The sequence below is a fragment of the Stigmatopora argus genome, chromosome 12 (genome assembly GCF_051989625.1).
Source record: "Stigmatopora argus isolate UIUO_Sarg chromosome 12, RoL_Sarg_1.0, whole genome shotgun sequence".
Taxonomy (NCBI): Eukaryota; Metazoa; Chordata; class Actinopteri; order Syngnathiformes; family Syngnathidae; genus Stigmatopora; species Stigmatopora argus.
The window spans coordinates 3,119,273-3,143,464 of NC_135398.1; the positions used below are offsets into that span (position 1 = coordinate 3,119,273).

A 24,192-nucleotide genomic window follows, 5' to 3' on the forward strand; every position below is an offset into this window, starting at 1 on the left:
GTAATAAATAAAACCCAAAGATGAAAAAGAGAGATCCTGGGTGTTGCATACTTTGTGCCATTTTTTTTTCATTTGGAATACTGCAGAGGACCTGGAGTAAAAATAAAATTTTTTTAAAAAAACCTATAAAGCAAAGTGTTTTCATTAGTTTTAGTTTAAGAAAGTCACTTTGACCCTCCCCCAACATCAGAAAATTAAAATTTTGAATGCCGGAGTGGGGGGGACCCCTTTTAAACCCTGGTTTTGTGGTGTTTTGTTGGCGCTCAGTGGTGCCTTGAGATACAAGTTAAAGGCAAAAAACAAACATTAAATGTATTCCAAGGGAGAAAAAAAAATATTGGCTTAAAAAAAAACATTTGATTTTTCTGGTGAGTCATCATAGAGAAACATGGAAATTTAAAAAAAAGCAGAATTTCCAGGAAGCGGCTTCTCGTGGCTGCCATTTTCTCAATGCTGGTATTTTAGCGTTTTTTTTTTTTAACGTTTAAAATGGTTTTTTTTTCTCCACTCAAAACATGTAAGAAATCCCCGATTTGCGTACTTACATACTTTGAAGGGTTTCCTTTACGTGGTCAATTGTGTCGTCTTTCCCTTAAATGTGGTTTTGCAGTTTGGTGCCATCAAACGGCCCTTTTTTTTTTTCCTCACGCTTTTCCTTCAAAGTCCTTAAAAAAATGAAAAAAGGTGAAATCGGATGACTCGTACTTCAAGGCACCGCTGCAATGTTCTTTTTTTTGTGTACAAAATGCAAAAAAGGAAGCCTTTTTAACACGATGGCGGGCGGGGGAACGTCTTTTCGCAGTTTTTTTTGTCTTTTCTGGGTCGATCCCTTGATAAAGTCTTGCAAAAAAAAAAAGAAAAAAAAAAGAGGAAAAACCCCTTTACAACCTATTTGATAGGATCCCGGTTCCTCGGATGTCTGTTTTTTTTATGTTTGTCTGATAGCAGCCTTGTTTCACAGTTGAATCTTTACTCCACAAATTGGCAATATTGATATTTCTCTTTCTATTTCTATTTATATATGTACAGAGGTTTACGCAGTAGGTTCCGTGTATTAAAAAAAAAAGCACTGTAGTGTGTGTGTGTGGTAAAGAGTAAAAATCCTGAGATATGAGTCGAGGGTTTTCTGGCGAGCGTGTGATTGGTTGGTGACTAAAAACTAGTTTTCGTTCGGTCCGGTTAGCAGGGGCTGTGCCGGGGGAGGCCAAGCGAGCGTCCGTTGCTCTTGCCGCCGTTCATGTGCGGGAAGGGGATGTGGTGTTCCTCGTAACTTCCGCCACCGCCGCCGCCGCCGTCCCGTTGGCCGTAAGACGAGGGGTCCAGGGGGATGCTCTCCATGTTGTCCACGTCCAGGTCAAGGTCGTCGGCGCTCTCGGGCGGCTTGTTGTCGTCGCTGTAGAAGAAGGAGCGCTGGCGGTAGGACGGGTGGAGGTCGTCGCGGAGCATGTCGATGATGTCCTGGAAGGACGGACGCATCTTGGGGTTGTACTGCCAGCACATCTGCATCAGGTTGTGCCTGGGAAAAGACATTTAAATTGTTACGTTTGGATGGACCAATGGGGGATTGGACAACGCCACTCAAAAGATGACGTTGACGGCGATGGGTGGGTGACGGACATTATGACATTTCCGAAGAAATAAAATGTCATAGGTCGGAGAATTTGGTGTACAGTAATCCCTCGAATATCGCAAAGTAGCAAGAGTTGTTTACGCTTAAGAGTTTCAGCGTGGATTTTCACATTTTTATGAACTTAAATATATATATATATATTTAAGTTCATAAGAAAAAATTACATATATATATACATATATATACATACATATATATATATATACATATATATACACATATACATACATATATACACATACATACATATATATACATACATATACACATATACATACATATATATACACATATACATACATATATATACATACACACATATATATACATACACATATATATACATATACATATATATATACATACATACACATATATACATATATATACATGTATATATATATATACATACATATATATATATATATATATATATACACACACATATATATACATATATACACATATACATACATATATATACACATATACATACATATATATACACATATACATACATATATATACACATATACATACATATATATACACATATACATACATATATACACATACATACATATATATACACATATACATACATATACACATACATATATATACACATATACATACACATATATACATACACACACACATTATATATATATATATATATATATATATATAAAAGTTCATAAAAATGTGAAAATCCACACTCTCTAGGACTCTAGCACTGAAGTAAAAATAAAAAAAAATAAAAATGTGATAAGTGATAATCGAGGGATTACTGTACGAGTCTGGCGAGAAGGATTATCTCGCAAAATGTAATGATTTGGGTCAGGAAATTAATCCACTATATTCTCTCTAGGGTTAAAACCTCCCAAAAAACTGGTCTAAAAAACGTGAAAACCTTAAAAAAAATCCTGAAGAATTATGTAAAAATTGGGGGAAAAAACACGAGTCATAAAAAAGAAGATTCTTGGCAGAGCATATCGATAACCTAATCCAGTGGTCGCAAACCTTTTCAATAGAGAGCCATTAATATTTTTAAAACGAGTTCCTTGAGTGCCACATTCAGAATTTAAAAGTAAAAATACATGAAAACCTGTGCACTTCTTAAAGCACAAAAACTATCCCAATTATTTTAAAAACATGAGTATGCTAATGCTAATCAATGAAATGACCCTGAAAAGGTGAAAGCTATCATTTATACACATTTGCTTACTCCTTTTGTATTTTCAATTGATTGCAATAATATTCACTGCTCTGCAAACGAAGCTAATCCCTACTTTGATAACTTCGTAACGAGCGCACGGCACAAAAGCGTGGACGCGATTGCCCATTTTTTTCCCCCTCAAAAACGACGGAACGATCCCCGGCGCTCACAGTCTGTCGGCGCAGTTGTCCGGTCGGTCCAGGAATCCTCCGTCCATGACAAACTTGAGCACCTGCTCGTTGGAGAGGCCTTGGTAAGGCTGCTCGGCTTGCGTGCTGATCTCCCACAGCACCACCCCGAACGACCTGACCCGCACAACAACAACATAATAATAATAAGACATGTTGTGTCGGAGAGACATTTTGGACGGACGGGTGACCGACCAGCAGTCCGAGTGCGCGGTGAACACGCCGTCTTTCAGGGACTCGGGCGCCATCCACCGGACGGGCAGCAGGCCCTTGCCTCCTTTGCGGTAATAGTCCGTCTCGTAGATGTCGCGGGTCATGCCGAAATCTGGACACAAAGAAAACGGGCGGCGGTAAATTTGAGTCAAAACTAAACCTAAACACACGAAAACACGCGAGGAAAAATAATACGCTAATGATACAAAAATGCTCTAAAGCACATGTGTCAAAGTGGCGGCCCGGGGGCCAAATCTGGCCCGCCACATCATTTTGTGTGGCCCGGGAAAGTAAATCATGAGTGCCGACTTTCTGTTTTAGGATCAAATTAAAATGAAGAGTATAGATGTATATTAAATTTCCTGATTTTCCCCCTTTTAAATCAATAATTGTCATTTTTTAATCATTTTTTTCTGTGTTTTTAGTTCAAAAATCATTTTGTAAAATCTAAAAATATGCATAAAAAAAGCTAAAATAAACATTGTTTTAGATCTATAAAAAACTGAATATTCAGGGCTTTTAATCTGCCGCAATAGAAGAAAAACATAGAAAATCCATAATAGAGAATTCTATTAAAGAAAAATTAACAAAGTCACAAGACGGATGGAAAACACCCCAAATATTCAAAGAAAATTATAAAGATATATTTCTTAAAAGTCCTTTTTACAGGTACCTCCTATTTTGACGGTAAAGTCTTGAGCCACCATGCAGTTCCTGGCGGCGAGGTCGCGGTGGACAAACTTCTTGGCGTTGAGGTACGCCATGCCGTCGGCGATCTCCGCCGCCATCTGGATCATCTCCTTGAGCGTGGAGGGCGGGCGCCCCGGGTTGTTCTGAGGACCGTGCCGTTTGGTCAGTGGAGCGTCGCCCCCCGCGAGGACTCGTGCCGCGGCGAGCCTTACCTCGGATTCAGGGCGAAGGGAGCGCAGGTAGCTCTTCAGGTCCCCGTGGGTCATCAGTTCCATCACCACCAAGGTGGGCTGCCCTTTAGATACCACGCCCAGCAGACGTACCTATCAAAAATTAAAAAATGGGTTTTGAATGGGCCCTGATGAATTTGGTTGTGTTTTAAGAGAGACATGAAATGAGGCAAAGAGCCACAGTATATGCAAAATCTGAAAATAAGAAGCAAAGAGCCGCATGGGGCTCGAGAGCCGCGTGTTCGATACCCCTGCCATAGACAAATATGACCATTCACGTTCGAAATGAGTGGTCATAACTTAGCATCGTGTAATGTTACTTGACTTTCATACAGACAATGTTATTTATCATTTCCTGTTGACGTGATATTTTTGCATTGTTTTTTCTGGTCTAATAAAAATGGGTAAAGGTGTTGGCAAAAGATATCATTATAAAATTTTATACGGAACAAGGCCGCTCCGCTCTGCTGATCTCACTAGGAATATTTATTTATTTATTGATTATTTGTTGTTGTTATTGTTGTGAAAGCTTTAAATCTCATTATGATGACAATAGAGGCATTCAATTTAATTGAAGTCAAGTCAAATAAAGTCAATTCAATTCAAGTCAAGCTAATTCAAGCCAAGTCATTTCAATTCATTTCAAGTCATTTCAATTCATTTCAAGTCATTTCAATTCATTTCAAGTCATTTCAATTCATTTCAAGTCAAGCCAATTCAAGTCAAGCCAATTCAAGTCAAGCCAAGTCATTTCAAGCCATTTCAAGTCATTTCAAGCCATTTCAAGTCATTTCAAGCCATTTCAAGTCATTACAAGTCAAATCAAGTCAAATCAAGTCAAATCAAGTCAAATCAAGTCAAATCAAGTCAAATCAAGTCAAATCAAGTCAAATCAAGTCAAATCAAGTCAAATCAAGTCAAATCAAGTCAAATCAAGTCAAATCAAGTCAAATCAAGTCAAATCAAGTCAAATCAAGTCAAATCAAGTCAAGTCAAATCAAGTCAAATCAATTCAAGTCAAATCAATTCAAGTCAAATCAATTCAAGTCATTTCAAGTCAAATCAAGTCAATTCAAGCCAATTCAAGTCAAGTCATTTCAAGTCAAATAAAGTCATTTCAAGTGAATTCAAGTCAAATCAATTCAAGCCAATTGAAGTCAAGCCAATTCAAGTCAAGCCAATTCAAGTCAAGTCAATTCAAGTCAAATAGTTCACCCCCAGTCGAGCGCGCTTACCACGTGATGGCAGCTGAAGGCCTTCATGACGGAGGCCTCGTTGAGGAACTCGATCCTCTCGCGCAGGCTGGCCGACTCATTGACCGTCTTGACGGCCACCCGCGTCTCGCTCTCGCCCTTGATCACGTCCTTGGCGAAGCCCTCGTACACCATGCCGAAGGAGCCCTGGCCCAGCTCGCGCAGGATTTTGATCTTGTCGCGGGCCACCTCCCACTCGTCTTCCTCGTACACTGCGTGGCAATTGCGTTCAGTCGACGGTACGGTCGGTCGGCCGGCAGGCGTTCGCGCGACGGAACCGCTTACTGTCGTTAGCGCTGAGGTACTCGGGGTTGGACGAGGCGTAGATGGGACCGCTCGGGCCTTGCGTTTGGCTAAAAGCAACAACAAATATCAATCAAAAATCCTGTCAATTCCGTTCTAGACGGAGGAAGCCTACTTCTTCTTGAACATGGCGTATCCCGCCATGGCGGCAAACAGCAGCAGCACGAAGATGACCGGCCCGATGACGATCTTGGCGATGTTGAGAGGATCTCCTGGGAAGAAACATGAAAAATTCCGACGTGAGAAGCCGTGTTTTGGATAAGGTGGCGCACAACGCTAGGACTCACGGGCGTCTTCCACGTAGAAGTACGTGGGCTCGGTCCAGGATCCGTTTCCTGCCAGGGACGTGGCTCGGATGCGGACCGTGTAGTTCCCGGAATGCATCACCCGCAGTTTGCAGCCCCGTGTGCTTTTGTACATGTTCCTCGACACGCAGTGGTGCAGCTCCTGTGCCGTGATGGAAACCAAGATATTTTTAGTTGTTTTGTCATTTTTTAGTGTCTATTCGGGTAATCTTTCAAATTATGTTGTTTTTTTTAAAGGGGTGGTCATAATTCTTAAATAGTTGGCTGATTGGTTGCACTTTTGCACGACAAATGTTCGTTTCCATTGACAGTTTCGGTAATCCCTCGAATATCGCGGTTTCACTACATCGCAGATTTTTTTCTGGGGGAAATTTTTTATGATTTTTTTTTGTAAAATATATATATATTATTATTATTTTAAATAGGGGTGACCCTACTTTGCGGTTTTTCATTTATCGCGGCCATGTCTGCTCTAAGTTAACCGCGATAATGAATGTTATGACCAACCGTATGTATACATGTACATCTATGTGTATGTATATTTATATATATGTATATTTATATATATGCATGTATATGTATATTTATATACATGTATGTATATGTATATATATGTATGTATATGTATATTTATATATGTATGTATATATTTATTTATATATATATGTATATATATTTATATATATATATATGTATGTATATGTATGTATATGTGAATGTGTATGTGTGTGTGTATGTGAATGTGTGTGTGTATATGTATTTGTATATGTATATATATTTCAGCTGATTTATGTATATATATATTTATACATTTATTAATTAACTTATTTATGACCTATTTATTTATGTCTATTATGTATTTTCCTGTGTCTGTATTCTCACCCTCTTGCTACCGTGACAATGAAATTTCCTGAATACGGGATGAATAAAGTTATCTCATCTAATCTAATGGAGGGATTACTGTATTGACATGAAATCCATCTCAACTGGGAAAGCTGCCATCGAGTCATCGTATCTTCCTCCCATTGACGGCGGCCATTTTTGGCCGGCGAGAGCACACTTACCTCGACGTCCCCGATGCGCTTGTAGTTGACCTCGTAGAGGATGGTCATGCCGTTGGGGGCGGCGGGCTCCTGCCAGGTGACGAACGCCGTCATGTCGGACACGTGGCACGTGATGGGGCCCGCGATGTCGTCGGCTTTGTCTGCGGGGGAAGGCAGGCGCCGGGCGGGGTTTAGCTCGTGAGCCGTGGCGCCGTCGGGTGAGCGCCTTTCTAACCTTCGGGCATGGTGCGGGCGCTGACGTAGGCGGCCATGCTGCAGCGGGACGCGTCGGTCAGGTGGTTGCAGGCGTGGATTTCAATTTGGTAGCTGGTGAAGTGGCGCAGGTTGGAGATGACGGTGGACTCTCTGGCCAGAACGGTCACCACCGTCTTGGTGCTCTCGAACGTCTCCTCCTCCTCGGGGAAGGCGGTGCTCAAGGGCTGGCCCGAGGCGCCGGTGGGGAACGGGCGCGTTCGGTTGGCCACGCCCATGGCCGAGCGCCGATTTCTCGAACGTCTGCAAAAAAAAAAAAACAGGCTTTATTTTCTTTTAAAAAGATAATTATCGTCTGAAGTTGTATTCTATGAAAAAAAAAGTATTTATTTCTTAACCCTATGTATTTAGCAAACAGAAAATCATTTTGGTAACCGTAATACAGTGGTACCTCGACATACGAGCAATTTGAGATAAGAATACAATTTTGGGCAAATATTTATCTTGAGATACGAGACAAATTTTGATATACGAGCAGACAGCGGACGCGAGAGGCTGCTCATAAGAACATCATGGCCACTGTCTTTCCCGTCGCAAATCCCTCGTGTAATGTCTCGACGAGCACCGGGCGGGGCGTTGCATTTTTTGCAGTGTTTTTTCCCCCCCGTTAGTCAGTGCGAATGGCGGAGCTTGTTCGCTAATACGAGAGGAGTATATACTACTTCTCGTTGACAAGTGGTCGTGCGTTAGCCTATTGTGAGGACATTTGTGTGCATCATTTTGGGAATATTTTGAAGGGAATACAAAAGCAAACAACCCTGGATAGGTTGCTTCTGAAAGTCAGGGTGGAGGCGGGGCCAATCGAGAAGAAAAGTAGCAAAAAACAAAATTAGAATGAAGTTTAGTGTAAAGATAGATTAAACTTATTTTTGAGTGTCGGCATCGTAATCCAAGTTCATTTAAATTTGTTTATGTTATGTTACGAGCGCGTTGTCGTCTAATTTTATTACCATTAAACACATTTTAGTACTATTAAACCACTAGTTATGTGTTACTTTGTTAATAGATAGCGAATTAGAAAAAATAAAAATGTTTTCCAATCCAATATCCTGTTTTGGGTGTTTTTCAGAGGTTTGGAACAAATTAATTTGTTTTTAGTTCATTCCTATGGGAAAAGTTTGTTTGACTTACGAGTAAATCGACATACGAGCTCAGTCCCGGAACGAATTAAGCTTGTATCTCAAGGTACCACTGTAACAGGTAATGTCATGTCACATCTCGATAGGTTGCATCTGAAAGTCAGGGTGGAGGCGGGGCAAATTGAGCCAAGGTATCAAAATGTCAAACCAAATTAGAATTAAGTTTAGTGTAAGGTTAGATTCAACTTAATTTTTGAGTGTGTCTGCATCGTAATCCAAATTTTATGTTATGTTACGAGCGCGATGCCGTGCAAAAAGTCCTCACTTCATCTCAAAGACTTCGTTGTGGAGGTAGTTCTCAAAGGTCTTGCGGTACTCCAGCTCCTCCTTCTCCTTCTTGAGCTCCTTGTCGGTCTTGGGGCAGGCGCAGCATCGCGTGCCCGGGCCCACTTCTTCCGTCTGGTTCCACTTTTGCTCCTCGTCGCCGTCCACCTGAGTGGGGACCCGCGAGGGCAGCTTCATTCCTGCCGACACGGAGGACGCCGTCACTGAAGGAGAGCGGCTCCGGCACCACACGCGCACACAGTGTAGATACACAATGGCGTACATCCTGGGGCGTATGGGTCACCCGCCCTTGACCCATTCCCGCTGACGATAAATTACAAAAGACGCGCCATCCCCGCAGTTCTCTACCCTCGACATGTGCGAGTTCTCATCTAGTTTGAGGTTAATTTGTTGTGAGCCGGTTTAACTGCCGCTGACCCCGATCGTAACACCTTGGACCCCCGGATGCGGTCAGCTAGGCCAATCTTTTTTTGAAAAAAATATCATAACTGCCGCACAGGTTTTACTATGCAAAACAACCCCGTATTTAGCTAATTGAGTTTATTTTGAGCTTAAAATAAAAGGTGCAACTATAATGTCTCATGAATATGAAAGGCAACAAAAACAATTGCATTGTCTATTCATTTTTAAATATAAATATATGTATAGTTATTATTTTAGTGTTTATCATTTAAACTTTAATCGTTGTCTAGGTAGTTGTCAATTTTTCAAATGTTACATTATTTTTGCATCTATTTTTTTCTCACTGGGCGTGTATTGAAAGTCATAGTTGGAAAAATATATATTCTATTATTTATTCAAAGATATTTTCTATTATTAATTTAAAGACATTTTCTATTATTTATTTAAAGATATTTTCTATTATTTATTTAAATAATTTTTTCTATTATTTATTTAAATATATTTTTATTATTATTTATTTAAATCTATTTTCTATTATTTAAATCTATTTTCTATTATTTAATTAAATATATTTTCTATTATTATTTAAATATATTTTCTTTTATTTATTTAAATATATTTTCTATTATTTATTTAAATATATTTTCTTTTATTTATTTAAATATATTTTCTATGATTGATTTAAATATATTTTAGATTATTTATTTAAATATATTTTCTATTATTTCTATATGTTCACGATAAAAAATATTTTGCGCAATTTTATGAATATTTCTATTTTACAGATGTAGCATTACATTACGTTATTTTTATATTTCAGTAATTTCTAGGCTCGTCATTTGAATTTGTCACGTTCGTAATTTGAGCCCAAACTGGTAACATCGCTCACCCTTTTGACAGTAATCGAACTTGTAGAGCTCGCTGGCCTCGGCCTGCCGCTGACAAAAGACCAGGTAGTGCGTAATGTTGCCGTTGGGGTCGTTGGGGGGCTTCCACTTCAGTATGATCTGGGACGACGAATTGGACGAGGAGATGGGGTCCAAAGGCACGGACGGTTCTGTGGACAAAATAGCAACATTCAAAACTCATTTATTAAAGTCATATTGTTAGTAGTCTATATACAAATGAGTGAAAAAGATCCAAGTTATGAAAAAGTAAATGCATTTACTTATCCATTATTTTATTTTGAATTCCCCTTAAGCGATTAAAAACTGTACAAATGCAACGTGGCACATATTTTCACACACACACACGCACGGCACACGTAAAAATCTAAAATGTACTACAAAGTGGAAGACTTTCGGCCCGGGTAGAAAGGGCTCTTTCCGCCATCTGGCGGACAACCACGGGTATTACATCCGTAATGGCCACAGAGGGAGATATTTCAGCAACGCAGGGCATATTTTCATTTGTTTTCTTAATTTTAAGACATTAATAAATCATTTCCTTATAATTTTCTCTCATTTTTGTGTGTTTCCTCGCATCTCTCATACAAAAATGGGACACTTTGACCAAATTTAAAGGGTTTAGTTGGTAGTTGTATGAGGAAAATGGAACGAATTATAGAATTTACATATAAAGTACACCTCTACTTACGAAATTTTCAAGTTACGAAAAGTCTTGGGACCAATTAATTTTGTAAGTAGAGGTACGACTGTACTATATTTGTGTATTTGGCATCATTGCTTCAATATGAAATGAGTCAAGTGTCTTGCCTTAGTCGTTGGGATGGAATGAGTTAACAATCGGTACACTTACATGAGGAAAAATGTAATGTTGCCAAGCCTTACATCTATATTTCATAGTCACTCATTCATGAACTCATTCTCTGCTATTGACAACGATAGACATCCAATCCTGTTAAACTGCGAGGACTCGACGACCAATCCATTTTGACGGAGTAACGGGATTGGACAGGGTTAAGAAGTATGTGTCATAATGAAGCTACGTCTTTTGACATATTTACCGTAAGGAAAAGTGAAATAATGTCCGCAAATGGCGTTCGTTTGGATGTCCGGGCGACGGCGAACAAAGTTTTTCTGCGCCCCGCAAAGCGACCTGTCACCGTAGGTCATTTACACGTGACGACAGGGTCGCCCTCGCGGCGCACTCTGACAATCGAGTTTGAAGCGAGGGGTGCCAGACAGGGTAATAAAATTGTGTCATCCTCTTCACGCAGACGCTGGCTACGTTCTCTTTTGTAGTGTTTGCATATGGTATTAATAATACAAGCAATATGTCTCCGGGAGGACAAATTGGCACGGGGGTCTGTCCTATTTTGTTTCCATCCTGCTGCAATTCGAGGATATATTTTTTAGGAGGCGATCAAGATGATGGGCGTCACGTCGGGGGCTGCGTCAATTTGCGTAGCGCCTCTGGCGCAGCGTTTGCCGTCAAGTCGTGATCTTGAGCTAACAAAGTTACACTTGAGCCATACGTTGTTGCAAATGGTGTGGCGGTCCGACGTTGCTACGGAAACCGGGGAAATGAAAGCAAGCTGTCTAAATATTCGTTTTGTGGCGCGAGTATGGGAGCTGGATTTATGTTTTTAAAAAAAGATGGGGGTCTAAAATTACGAGCAAACACAAAGACGAGCTGTAAGTTTCAGACAGTCTAAAAAAATGTTGGAAATTCAGAGAAGTCTAAAATTACAACAACAACAAAAATAGAAATGTAAGAAAATTGTAATGGTGGAAAAATCATTATTTAGCAAGAACGTAGGAAGGCAGGGAGTGATTCTAAAAGATTATCATAATTAGCGAAAAGAAAAGTATCCGTAAGTTTCAGACAGTCTTGTAACATAAATTTTTTAAAAAAGAATGTCGTAAATTCAGAGAAAAAGTCTAAAATTACAAAAAATACAGTCAGAAATGTAAGAAAATTGCAATGATGGAAAAATAATCATAATTTTGTAAGAATGTAGTAAGGGAGGGAGTGATCATAAAAAAATATCTTAATTACGGAAAGAAAAGTATCTGTAAGTTTCAGATAGTCTTGTAAAAAAAGAATGTCATAAATTAAGAGGAAAAAGTCTAAAAAAAATTAATAAAGTCAAAAATGTAAGAAAATTGAAATGTTGGAAAAAATTAATCATAATGTAGTAAGATTAAGGGAGGGCGTGGTCAGAAAAATGTAAAAGGTCGTAAAGCATTTTAGAACAGACAATAACTTACTGTAACTGGACTTTTTTGTGATTGTATAGTTACGGTTTGTCATGTAAAAAAAAAGTATATATTTTTTTAAAATCCAAATCTTACTGGTGGCATTGGTGCGCACGTAGATGATGTCACTCTTGGCCCCGTTGACCTGGTGCTCGTCCGAAGCCGACAGCTGCGTCTTGACCATGATGGCGTACTGCGTCCAGGGCTTGAGGGGGAGTATCAGGTGCCCCGGCTCCGTGTGGTCCCGGTCGCCCTCGGTGGAACGCGGGGGCGGGTCCACGTCCGCGATCACCCAGCTGTTGGAACCGCAGGCGTCCTGCCCGTCGAACTCCGTCACGTTTTGAAATGGCCTGAAAAGACGGTCGGCGGTCACGAGTCACGTTTGGCAGTAGTCAGTTGCTGAGAACACATTTGAATGCAAAACGGCCGCTCCGATGGCGCTGTAGTTGGAGAAACTTACGCCTCCTTGTAGAGCACCATGAATCCCAGCAGGTCTCTGAAGTCTGGAGGCCAGAAGGCTTCCCACTTGACCATGATCTTATCACTCATGGTTCGGATCAGCGTGAACTTCAGGACGCGATTCTCACCTGAAGAAACACACATTTCAATGACGAACGGAGGGTGAGAATGACACCAGTGACATGCCAATCATTTTCATGATCTGGGAGCTTATTATATCCGGACACAACAGTATTTTTCGCCCTATTCGGCACACATTTTGGCTGGGTTTGCGACTCCTGTTTGTGATGTGTATTAGGCTATAGTTATCCAAAAAACAATTAACGTGTTAACGTGCCTATTTAGTTTGTTGTTGTATATATATATATATATATATATATATATATATATATATATATATATATATATATATATATATATATATATATATGTATATATATATATATATATGTATATGTGTGTATATATGTGTATGTATATATATACATATATATAGATGTATATATATACATGTGTATGTGTATATGTGTATACATATATGTATATATATATATATGTGTGTGTATATATATATATATATATGTATATAAATATGTATATATGTATACATGTGTATATATATATATGTATATAAATATGTATATATATACATGTATATGTATAAATATATATATATATATGTGTGTATATATATGTATGTGTGTACGTACACACACACGTACATGAATACACATATACACATGTATATATATATATATATATATATATACATACACATATATATACACACATATACATATATATTTATATGTATGTGTGTATATATGTGTATGTATATATATACATGTGTATGTGTATTCGTGTACGTGTGTGTGTACGTACACACATATACATATATATACATATATATATATACATATTTATATACATATATATACATATATACATGTATATATATACACATGTATACATATATACATATATACACATATATATATATATACATACACATATATATATTTATATATATATATATTTATATACTTTTTTTAAAAGTCGGCACATCTTTTGTTGACTTACACGAGGCCTGGTCGCCGTTGGTTTTGGAGGCGATGTCGTTCTTGCGGTCGCGGGTGCCGGCGACCTGCTCCATCTTGCGAATCTCCGACATGCACAGCTTGGAGTTGTAGTGGAAGAACAGGCGTCCCTTGGGGATACTCAGTTTGTGCTTGGACCAGTCCCACAGCTGCCGCAGGTTCTGGTTGTCCAGGGCGTAGAAGGAGTAATTGCTGTCGGGAGAGCCAGAGAAGGAAGGAAGGAAGGAAGGAAGGAAGACCTTGGAAAATGCTCTTCTTTGAAGAAGCCCAAGAGGGGGAGACTGAAACTCACCCAATTTCCGTCTCCTCCCCGCGAATGAGGCGAAGCTTGCGGAAGAAGGACAGGGAAACCAGGGCGTAGGAGCGCCGCACGCTCAGATAGCCCGTGATTTCCTCCAGCTGGCCCAGGCTTGCCTCTAACTCTGCCGCTATGTTATCTGTCAGGGGAGGGAGGGGGGAGGAGAAAATACAGTAATCCCTCGAATATATACTAGAACTCAGCACTGAAGTTAAAAAAATATTTAATAAATAGTTTAAAAAATTAAAATTGAGAAATAAAGTTTTTTTGTTTTGTTTTTTTAAGATCAAAAAATGTGAAAATCCACGCTGAAATCCACAAGCGGAAGCCACTCCCCTGTCCTCCGCTAGCTACTAGAACTCAGCACTGAAGTAAAATAAATAAATAAATAATTTAAAAAATAATAATATATTTATATTTTTTTAAGTTCATAAAAATGTGAAAATCCACACTGAAACTCGGAAGCCACTCCCCTTTCCTCCGCTTGCTACTATAACTCAGCACTGAAGTAAAAATAAATAAAAAATAAATAAATAATTTTAAAAAAATCATAATAAATATATATATATATATTTTTAAAGTTCATAAAAATGTGAAAATCTACACAAAAACTCGGAAGCCACACCCCTGTCCTCCGCTTGCTACTAGAACGCAGCACTGAAGTAAAAAAATAATAATAATTCAAAAAATATATATAAATAATTTTCATTTTTTTTAAAGATCATAAAAATATGAAAATCCATACTGAAATTTGCAAGCGGAAGCCACTCCCCTTTCCTCCACTTGCTACTAGAACTCAGCACTGAAGTAAAAAAATCAATACATAATTAAAAAATAATAATAATTTAACAAAACAGTTTTTAAAGATCATAAAAATATGAAAATCCACACTGAAATTTGCAAGCGGACGCCACTCCCCTGTCCTCCGCTTGCTACTAGAACGCAGCACTGCAGTAAAAAAATAATAATAATTCAAAAAATATATATAAATAATTTTAATTTTTTTTAAAGATCATAAAAATATGAAAATCCATACTGAAATTTGCAAGCAGAAGCCACTCCCCTTTCCTCCGCTTGCTACTAGAACTCAGCACTGAAGTAAAAAAGAAATAATTAAAATAATAATAATAAATAATTTAACAAAACAGTTTTTAAAGATCATAAAAATATGAAAATCCACACTGAAATTTGCAAGCGGAAGCCACTCCCCTAACCTCCGCTTGCGACCATCCTTTGCAGTTTTTCGTTTATCGCGGCCATGTCTGGTCTACATGAACCTCGATAATCGAGGGATTACTGTATTGAATCATTTCAAGTGGTCATAAATATGAAAGAGTGCATTTTGTCCACTCACTTCCTCCACGTAGATTGATGACCAGGCTCCCGTTGAGGATGGTGCAGCCCATCAACGACTGCGCGGCCGTGACCGAGTCCACCGTTTTCACCCCCATGCACACTTTGGGGCAGAGCCCGGCGCAAGGTGTGCAGTTCAGCCTGGAGAAAAAGCAGGTGCTGATAAGTTTTGCCCTTGGAAGAGACGGAAATAGACGTCCAATCGCACATCTGTCGGTGGCGGCCGCCCGGTTAATGTTTAGGAAAGTTATCTGTAACTTTATTTGTTAAGTCTTCAGTTGCATTTCTTCAGGGTATTCCAAATTATTTGCTTTCAACCTATAGTGATCGATTTAGAAATGCTATTACTGATTATAGTGATATGTAATTGATCAATTGACTGTTTCAATGACAGAAATTGGAATATTCAATAGAAAAATGTATCAAAATAAATAGAAACACTAATTTTGGTATGAATGTTACGTGAAATGGAATTAAATAAACCAAAATAAAAAAACAAAGAGGATACAAACAGTTAGAATTGACTATTGAAATAGCTGTCATTTAATTTGCTAATTGATTTGTTGCTTAAATGTATTTAAAGGAGATAAATAACCCTGCAATGTTGTTTGTCCCTATTTAATATGTATGGAAAATTATTGGATGATTCCTTTTTTTTTTGCCGTTTACCTTCTTTGGATTGGATTGGATAACTTTATTCATCCCGTATTCGGGAAATTTCGTTGTCACAGTAGCAAGAGGGTGAGAATGCAGAAATAGGAAAGGCATTTTAGACATAAATAGATAGGTAATAAGTAAGTTAATAAATAAATACATGAATAAATATATAAATACATAAGCGTGTTGCTGATATATATATATATATATATATACATATATACATACACATATATACACACATACATACATATATACATATATACATATATACATACATATATACATATATATGTGTGTATATATGTATATATGTGTGTATATATATACACATATATATATACATATATATGTATGTGTATGTATGTATGTAGTATGTATGTAGTATGTATGTAGTATGTATGTAGTATGTATGTATGTAGTATGTATGTAGTATGTATGTAGTATGTATGTAGTATGTATGTAGTATGTATGTATGTAGTATGTATGTAGTATGTATGTATGTAGTATGTATGTATGTAGTATGTATGTAGTATGTATGTATGTATGTAGTATGTATGTAGTATGTATGTAGTATGTATGTAGTATGTATGTATGTATGTAATACATACGTATGTACGTATGTACGTATATATATATATATATATATATATATATATATATATATATATATATATATATATATATGTATATACATATACGTGTACTTTATTGGTATTTCTCAGTAATTTGATTTCACTTCAAACGACACAATGTTGTTGTCATAGCAATGTCTCATTGTTACCATTTTCTTTCTTTCTAGAAATTACATCACATTCTATTAGCCTCCAAAATGACTAAATATGGTTCCTTGTTTCCAAAAGCTAACAACTACATGCCGCCCATGTGTTTATCTAGCAATAAACAGTCTGACGCTTTCGCGTGCGGTAAAGTTTATACAAACACGGTGCGGAATGGCAACATTAGCGCTGACGCTAACAGGGGGCTAAAGTAGGTATTAGCGGGCAGTAACAATGGCGCTGCCATTCCGCCTTTGCATCTGATCCTCTTCCTGAGAAAAATATCAAGGCCATTAGCTAACAAATGTGTTTGCCTGACATTTTGACTCCTGAGAGCCCCTTTCAAATATATACTATTAACTAACATAATAAAAACAAAAAAACAACACAGAATAAACAGTAAGTGTGTGATAAAATGTTTACATTTCGGCTGAGCCTGTTTTACGTGATATTTTTTCTCACGTCGGTCGCGTTAAAATATTTCCCCGAAAATCGCTGATAATATGACGGTGATGTACGCGCGGGAAAAAAATACTCCAAAGTAAACCACATCATCAAACGAGAGATTAACGTTGTGATTAAAGCGAGGATTAGACACAAGTGATGGGTATTGTGCTCAGGCGGGGTCCTTGGTGTGGTTAACAATTTTCTTCTGAGGCTTTTCGGATGACAAAATGGTTTTCTTTGGCAAAAGTACAGAGACAACGACAAAAAAACCTCACATTTTTCCACCATTCTCTGTTTTACGAGGAATGCCGACAACAAATTCTTCTCATATTAGCATGGCTACAAATTACAACAGCGACAGAAGTGTCTGCAAAAGCTCGTGTTGTTAATTAAAACAAGCTTGGGAGATCGGCTTTTTTACTCATGAGCGAATGGTCGCTAAATAGCGTGTTTGTTCACGGCGGTGACTCGTCTACTTAGGCTAAACGACAACGTAAGAAAGAAAAGTATTGTGTTCACTTGGAGATTAGCGTCAGATTAAATGGGCTAAACAAACAATGCGAGTGACTCTTGGGAAAAACATCTGTAGTTTACTACCAATTGTTGACCTCGTTGTTGTTTGTTGACGTTCGGGTCGAAATGGATTGGACGTCAAACGCTGTCAGTGGCCCAAAATAAGATGGCCGGGCCCACATGAGATCTAGAAGCAAGAGTCTAACTCGCAGATGTCAAACTAATTCCATAAAGGGCCAAGTGGGGGGAAGTTTTCCATCCAATGGCAGAAGAGTACACATTTTGGCCAATGGGATCTCCTGGAAGTTGATTGCTTGAAGTGCTGGTTTTTTTCATTAGAAAATGGATGGGTTAAATCAGGGGTGTCGGACTCGGGTTGGTTCGCGGGCCGCGTTAACGTCAACTCGATTTCACGTGGGCCGGACTATTTTAGATATATTTAATTTTTTATTTAATAAATGGATTAAAATAACTGGATTAAAAGCCCTGAATATTCAGTTTTTTTATGGATCTAAAACAATGTTTATTTTAGCTTTTTTTTTAATATATTTTAAGATTTTACAAAATTATTTTTGAACTAAAAACACAGAAAAAATGGATTAAAAAATGACAATTATTGATTTAAAAGGGGGAAAATCAGGAAATTGAATATACATCTATACTCTTCATTTTAATTTGATCCTAAAACAGAAAGTCGGCACTCATGATGTACTTTCTCGGGCCACGCAAAATGATGCGGCGGGCCAGATTTGGCCCCCGGGCCGCCACTTTGCCACATGGGTTAAAGCGTCCGTCTGCGCTGTACTGGTTGGAACGAAAACCAGGACTCTCATGACCCTTTGTGGACTCAAAAAGTACTTTCACTGCACTATCGGTAAAATGCCATAACATGTCATTAAGGAATGTTCTCAGACTTTGACTTCATGTTTTGGCACTACAAATTTCTATCTTGCATTTTGCTGCTATTTTAGTCACTTTTATCTTATTTTATATTTACCTTAATTCGTTTTTTATTCATTAATTCATTCATTCATTTTCTGAACCACTTTATCCTCACTAGGGTCACGGGGAGGTGCTTGAGTCTATTTCAGCTGACTGGGTGAGGAGAGATTTTTTTTTCCAATCCAATATCCTGTTTTGGGTGTTTTTTTCAGAGGGTTGGAACAAATTAATTAGTTTTTAGTTCATTTCAATGGGAAAAGTCTGCTCGAGTTACGAAAAGCTCGACATACGATCTCAGTCCCGGAACGGATTAAGATCGTATGTCGAGGTACCACTGTACATGTTTAATGACATTAAATTCAACATTTTGATGGCGGCGCACTTACGAGGAAGAATTGACGGTGGTGTAGCCGGAGGGACACTCGGGGACGCAGGCGCCGTTGTGGATGACGTACTCGTGGCAGTCGGGGCTCTTGCTGCGCTCCTTCTCGCGCTTGCACCTGTCGTGGAGCTCCTGGCAGAAGGCCGAGGAGACGCAGCGCCAGCCTTTGAAGGTGTAGAACCCGTCGGGGCAGCGCTCTACGCAGTCGCTTTGGTGTCGGAGACCCCGGCACGCCACGCAGTGCCCCGGCGAAGCGGGCGCCGTGCAGCCTCCCAGGCACTGCTCGTGGCAGCACTGCTGATCTCGGGTGCAGGCTCGGTGTTTGCAGTGGACGGGACACACTGCGTGGGGATGGGGAGCAGATGTCAAAGGTCACGGAAGGTTGCACACTCACTCAAAAGCAGCAATTTGTGGATTTTTGTCTTTTTTGGGAGGGGTGTTCACAGGAGATGTAATCTGGGACGCCCAAAATTTTAAAAAACAACAACACATGCATCATTTATAATGTAAATGCGAGTCATATAAAAGGCATCGTTATCTCTATTTATTTATTTATGGGTTCACGGAAAGGACGATTTTTTTCGGTTCAACAATCACCGTATTTTCCGGACTATAAGCCGCAGTTCTTGTTAGGGTTTGGTTGAGGGTGTGATTTATTCATTTATTTTATTATTTACACATGTCATTTCACATGTCATTTTAACATTGAAAAGCAAGAATAAAATTGAAATAAACCCAAAAATGCTATTTTTTTCCCATTCACTGTGCTTTTTTTGGGCTAGCGCGACTTAAAATCCGAAAAATATGGTACTCTAAATACAACAGACTGCAGGGCGAGTACATCCAGAAGGAATTAAGAGCTTCCTATAGGTTTATGTCTTCGAAAAGTGCTCATCAGCCAAAGTGAAATCCTTCATTGAGCTATCGTCAGCAGGCTACGGATCATCTTGTCGTGGGCTAACGAGCGTTATTGTATCCAAACACCAGGGGTCCTAAACCCACTCAACACCAGACGACGTAAGTGACCAGAGGCTTCGAAGGGCCGGCGGCGGGAAGTAAACAAGAACGACGGTTGATGTCTTTTGCAAGCCGAACACTTTTGCAATGTGAAACTTGTGAGTAACAGGTGACTCAAGATCAACATTTTTGTTTTTTTAAGAAAAAATGGGTGTCTTTATGAACATTAACAAAGTGATCCAGGAGTTTACTACCCACAGAAACACACACGGCTAAACAATAGATAACAGAAGAAGAAAATGGAGATATTTCTGGGCTTTGAAGGGCAGTCATAAAAGAACAAGGTGGTGGTTTCGTGCGTGCGTCTGCATATGTGTGTTTGTAATAATAAGCTTGTTATGTAATATTAGATCAGGTGCGAAGCTACCTCCCCTTATGTGTGTGTGTGTATCTGTGTGTGTGTGTGTGTGTGTGTGTGTGAGTTGTTGCCCCAGTGTAAATGTGAGGCCAAGGACATCAGGTACTTTGAGGTAAACAAGTCTGTGGAAAACAAAATCAAGCGCTCACATTCACTGTATGATTAAAAAAAACGTGGGTTTGTTTGGGTGTCGCAATGCTTGGGAAGATGCGAGGTTTGCGTTTTTTATTTTTTTACGGGCTTGCCTAATGGAGAAAAAAAATAAAAATAACAGCAGCTGACTAGCGCTAGGCTAGCCTTGGTGATGAGGCCTTTTTGTGATCCAAATATGTTGGGTGGGTTTCACAGAAGTGTCATGTGATTGGTTGTCTTGCGTAGAAAGCACCTGGACCACCGGGGAGGACTTAAGAAAAGAACCCGGTGAACCGTAATGGGTAGCTAGCATGCGTTTTGTAAGATGTTTCGCCGAATAAATACGGCAAATCATCAGAAAGATATTGTCTACAACAAGGGTGTCAGACTCGGGTTGGTTCGCAGGCCGTTAACGTCAACTCGATTTCACGTGGGCCATTTTAGATATAATATTTAGTTTTTTTTTTTAATGGATTAAAAGAACTGGATTAAAAGCCCTGAATATTCATTTTTTTATAGATCTAAAACAATGTTTATTTTAGCTTTTTTTATAAATATATTTTTAGATTTTACAAAATGATTTTTAAACTGAAAAACACAGAAAAAATTGATTAAAAAATGACAATTATTGATTTAAAAGGGGGGAAAATCAGGACATTTAATATACATCTCTACTCTTCATTTTAATTTGATCCTAAAACAGAAAGTCGGCGCTCATGATTTACTTTCCCGGGCCACACAAAATGATGCGGCGGGCCAGATTTGGCCCCCGGGCCGGCACTTTGATACGTGTCATACAAGTTAAAATGTTGTTAAAAGGTTGTCAATGATTCACATCCATTGTTTGATTTTTTTCTGGTTTTAAATGTTCCCTCTGCACTTGAATTTGATAGTGAAAGGGTCTATTTTCCCGCTTGTGGCCGTTTTGAAGACCCCACGCCTGGCCCTGCACCCCCCGACTGTTCTTTTGACACCTCTGAAGGAAGCGAATGTGTCTTTCAGCAACATGAGAATGGCAGCAAGAGTGGGAACGTGAGAAGGGGGCCGAGGGGCCCCATGTGAGGGGAAAACAAATGATATAACCGCCGCCTCCTACCTAACAGCGAGTAGCTAAACCCAGCAAAGAGGAGTCGTACACCACTCGGCCTAAAGTTTCCGTCCAAACCTATCGTATTCTTCCTTCCACTTTGCTTTGGATAGAAACGCCCCCGCCATGTGGCCGAGTCCAGATCCCGCCGGCCAGCTCCAGGCCGGAGCATCGTGGCTCCACGAGATCCACCCTCCACCTGAGCCAATGTGTTGGCTAGCTGGGGAGGTTAGCCATTCAAAAAGAACACCCCCCGCCCTCTATCTCAGAAGAAGACAGGCCCCTAGATTTAATCCTATAGGATGCTTTGAGATGGTAATTTGTCAGAAAGATTCTTACAGAAATGCTAAAAAAAAAAGAGGAAGGGACGCCCCCCAGATTTAACCCTTTAGGACAGAAGTGTCAGACTCGGGTTGGTTCGCGGGCCGCTTAACGTCAACTCGATTTCACGTGGGCCGGACCATTTTAGATATAATGTTTAGATTTTTTTATATAAATGGATTAAAAGAACTGGATTAAAAGCCCTGTATATTCAGTTTTTTTATCGATCTAAAACAATGCTTATTTTAGCTTTTTTTTTAAATATATTTTTAGATTTTACAAAATGATTTTTGGACTAAAAACACTGAAAAAATGGATTAAAAATTACAATTATGTGAGTGTGAGTGTAGAAGAGTTTGTATGTACATGCGTTGTCTCTTTAAAAAGCGACGTCAGTCAGGGTCTTAACAAGTTCTCCAACAAAAAACAATAAAAGTCTGTGAAAGTTGGAGCTTTTCTTTAGCCTAATAATTAATAGGGCATTAAGTATGACTAAATAGTCATTCACAGTTTGTATTTAGGGAATTTGAGCAACGATTTAAATGGTAATTAGCAATAACCTTCCGGGCGACCAAAAGATCGGCGACCAATCGACCGTGTACCGCCTCGACAGCCAATAGTTGATCCTAAAATGTCTATTCTGAACGGAAAGAAGCGGCCCGGCATCTGCCCTGAAATTACTCTGTGGTGTCATTTTGCATCTGGCCCGAAACAACCACTTCTTCAGGCCTCGTGCGTCAAGTTTGTATCGAGAGGGCAAAAAAAAATGCTAAACGGCGTGCCGAAAGGGTGCTAAACGGTCATTAAAATTCCGCTGCAATGACAAGGGCGGTATTTATTTTCTTGAATTTGCAAGTTAAACACTGGATCTTTTCATTCACGTGGAACGATCAATGTTTCTAACAGCTGAGGATCGACCACTAAGCATTTCCGTGATAGACATTACTGTTCTGTGGGGAACTTATGCTCGCAACTGCATTCTGAGAAGTACTACTACTACTACTCCTCGGTACTGAAAAGATAACAAACACGAATGACACCAAAAATGACAAACGTTTTAGACCCTATTTCGGAGTGGGTAAAGAGAATTTTCAGATTTTGTGACCCCATTAAGCAGCAAAGTGTACTAAAATAAAGCTCAATATAATCTCATTCAAATAGTCATTTTTTCAATTATTCATTCTTGCAAAGAAATACTCAACACAAACAAATCAACTATTACTCATGTTTACTTTTTAGCTAACACACGTCTACAGTAATCCCTCGATTATCGCGAATTCACGACTTTGCGATTTTTTTCCGCTATTAATTATTTTTAAAATGTTTTCATTTTTTTAAAAAGTTTTGACAACGTGCAAAATGCAAGAGAAATTTAGAACATGATGTTGCGTTTTGAAATTAATGGTCAGGTTAAGTTAAAATGGCAAGCAAAAACTGAACATTATCAATATTTGTTTTTATGTAAACTGCTAAAAAGATAAATAAATTACTAAAATAAAAAAGCTTGATTTTTCTTCTTAATTTTGATACAAAATACATATTTAATAATTTGGTGAAAACTGGCATAGTATTTGGAAGTTCTAAAAATATAATAAATATATGAATAATTTGGTAAAAACTGGCATAGTATTTGGCTGTTCTAAAAATATAATAAATATAATATTAATAATTTGGTAAAAACTGGCATAGTATTTGCCAGTTCTAAAAATATAATAAATATAATATTCATAATTTTGTTAAAACTAGCATAGTATGTGGCAGTTCTAAAAATAAAATAAATATATTAATAATTTGGTAAAAACTGCCATAGTATTTGGCAGTTCTAAAAATATAATAAATGTAATATTAATAATTTTGTAAAAACTGGCATAGTATTTGGCAGTTCTAAAAATATAATAAAAATATTAATAATTTTGTAAAAACTGGCATAGTATTTGGCAGTTCTAAAAATATAATAAAAATATTAATAATGTAAAAACTGGCATAGTAGTTGGCAGTTCTAAAAATAAAATATAT

At 38.4% G+C, this 24,192-nt stretch overlaps 1 protein-coding gene across 3 annotated transcripts in view; it reads right to left on the reverse strand.

The window, feature by feature from the left end:
* Window positions 1-24,192, reverse strand: part of insra (insulin receptor a) — a 53,308-nt gene that overhangs the window by 1,548 nt on the left and 27,568 nt on the right. For 2 of the 3 annotated variants that reach the window (XR_013304359.1, XR_013304360.1), the window contains 19 exons: window positions 19,266-19,602; window positions 15,543-15,682; window positions 14,183-14,327; window positions 13,874-14,082; window positions 12,795-12,921; window positions 12,431-12,684; window positions 10,063-10,230; window positions 8,752-8,950; window positions 7,310-7,590; window positions 7,096-7,235; window positions 6,014-6,173; window positions 5,842-5,938; window positions 5,709-5,776; window positions 5,406-5,635; window positions 4,153-4,263; window positions 3,924-4,083; window positions 3,233-3,362; window positions 3,020-3,154; window positions 546-1,516 (listed from right to left, as the gene is read on the reverse strand). Coding sequence is in view for 1 of the 3 variants with exons in the window: in XM_077615941.1 (XP_077472067.1) it covers window positions 1,180-1,516; window positions 3,020-3,154; window positions 3,233-3,362; window positions 3,924-4,083; window positions 4,153-4,263; window positions 5,406-5,635; window positions 5,709-5,776; window positions 5,842-5,938; window positions 6,014-6,173; window positions 7,096-7,235; window positions 7,310-7,590; window positions 8,752-8,950; window positions 10,063-10,230; window positions 12,431-12,684; window positions 12,795-12,921; window positions 13,874-14,082; window positions 14,183-14,327; window positions 15,543-15,682; window positions 19,266-19,602 (3,428 nt within the window). In the remaining 2 variants the exon portion in view is untranslated. Of the gene's footprint in view, window positions 1-478; window positions 1,517-3,019; window positions 3,155-3,232; window positions 3,363-3,923; window positions 4,084-4,152; window positions 4,264-5,405; window positions 5,636-5,708; window positions 5,777-5,841; window positions 5,939-6,013; window positions 6,174-7,095; window positions 7,236-7,309; window positions 7,591-8,751; window positions 8,951-10,062; window positions 10,231-12,430; window positions 12,685-12,794; window positions 12,922-13,873; window positions 14,083-14,182; window positions 14,328-15,542; window positions 15,683-19,265; window positions 19,603-24,192 lie in introns of those variants that run through there. The other variant, XM_077615941.1, reaches the window with a different exon arrangement.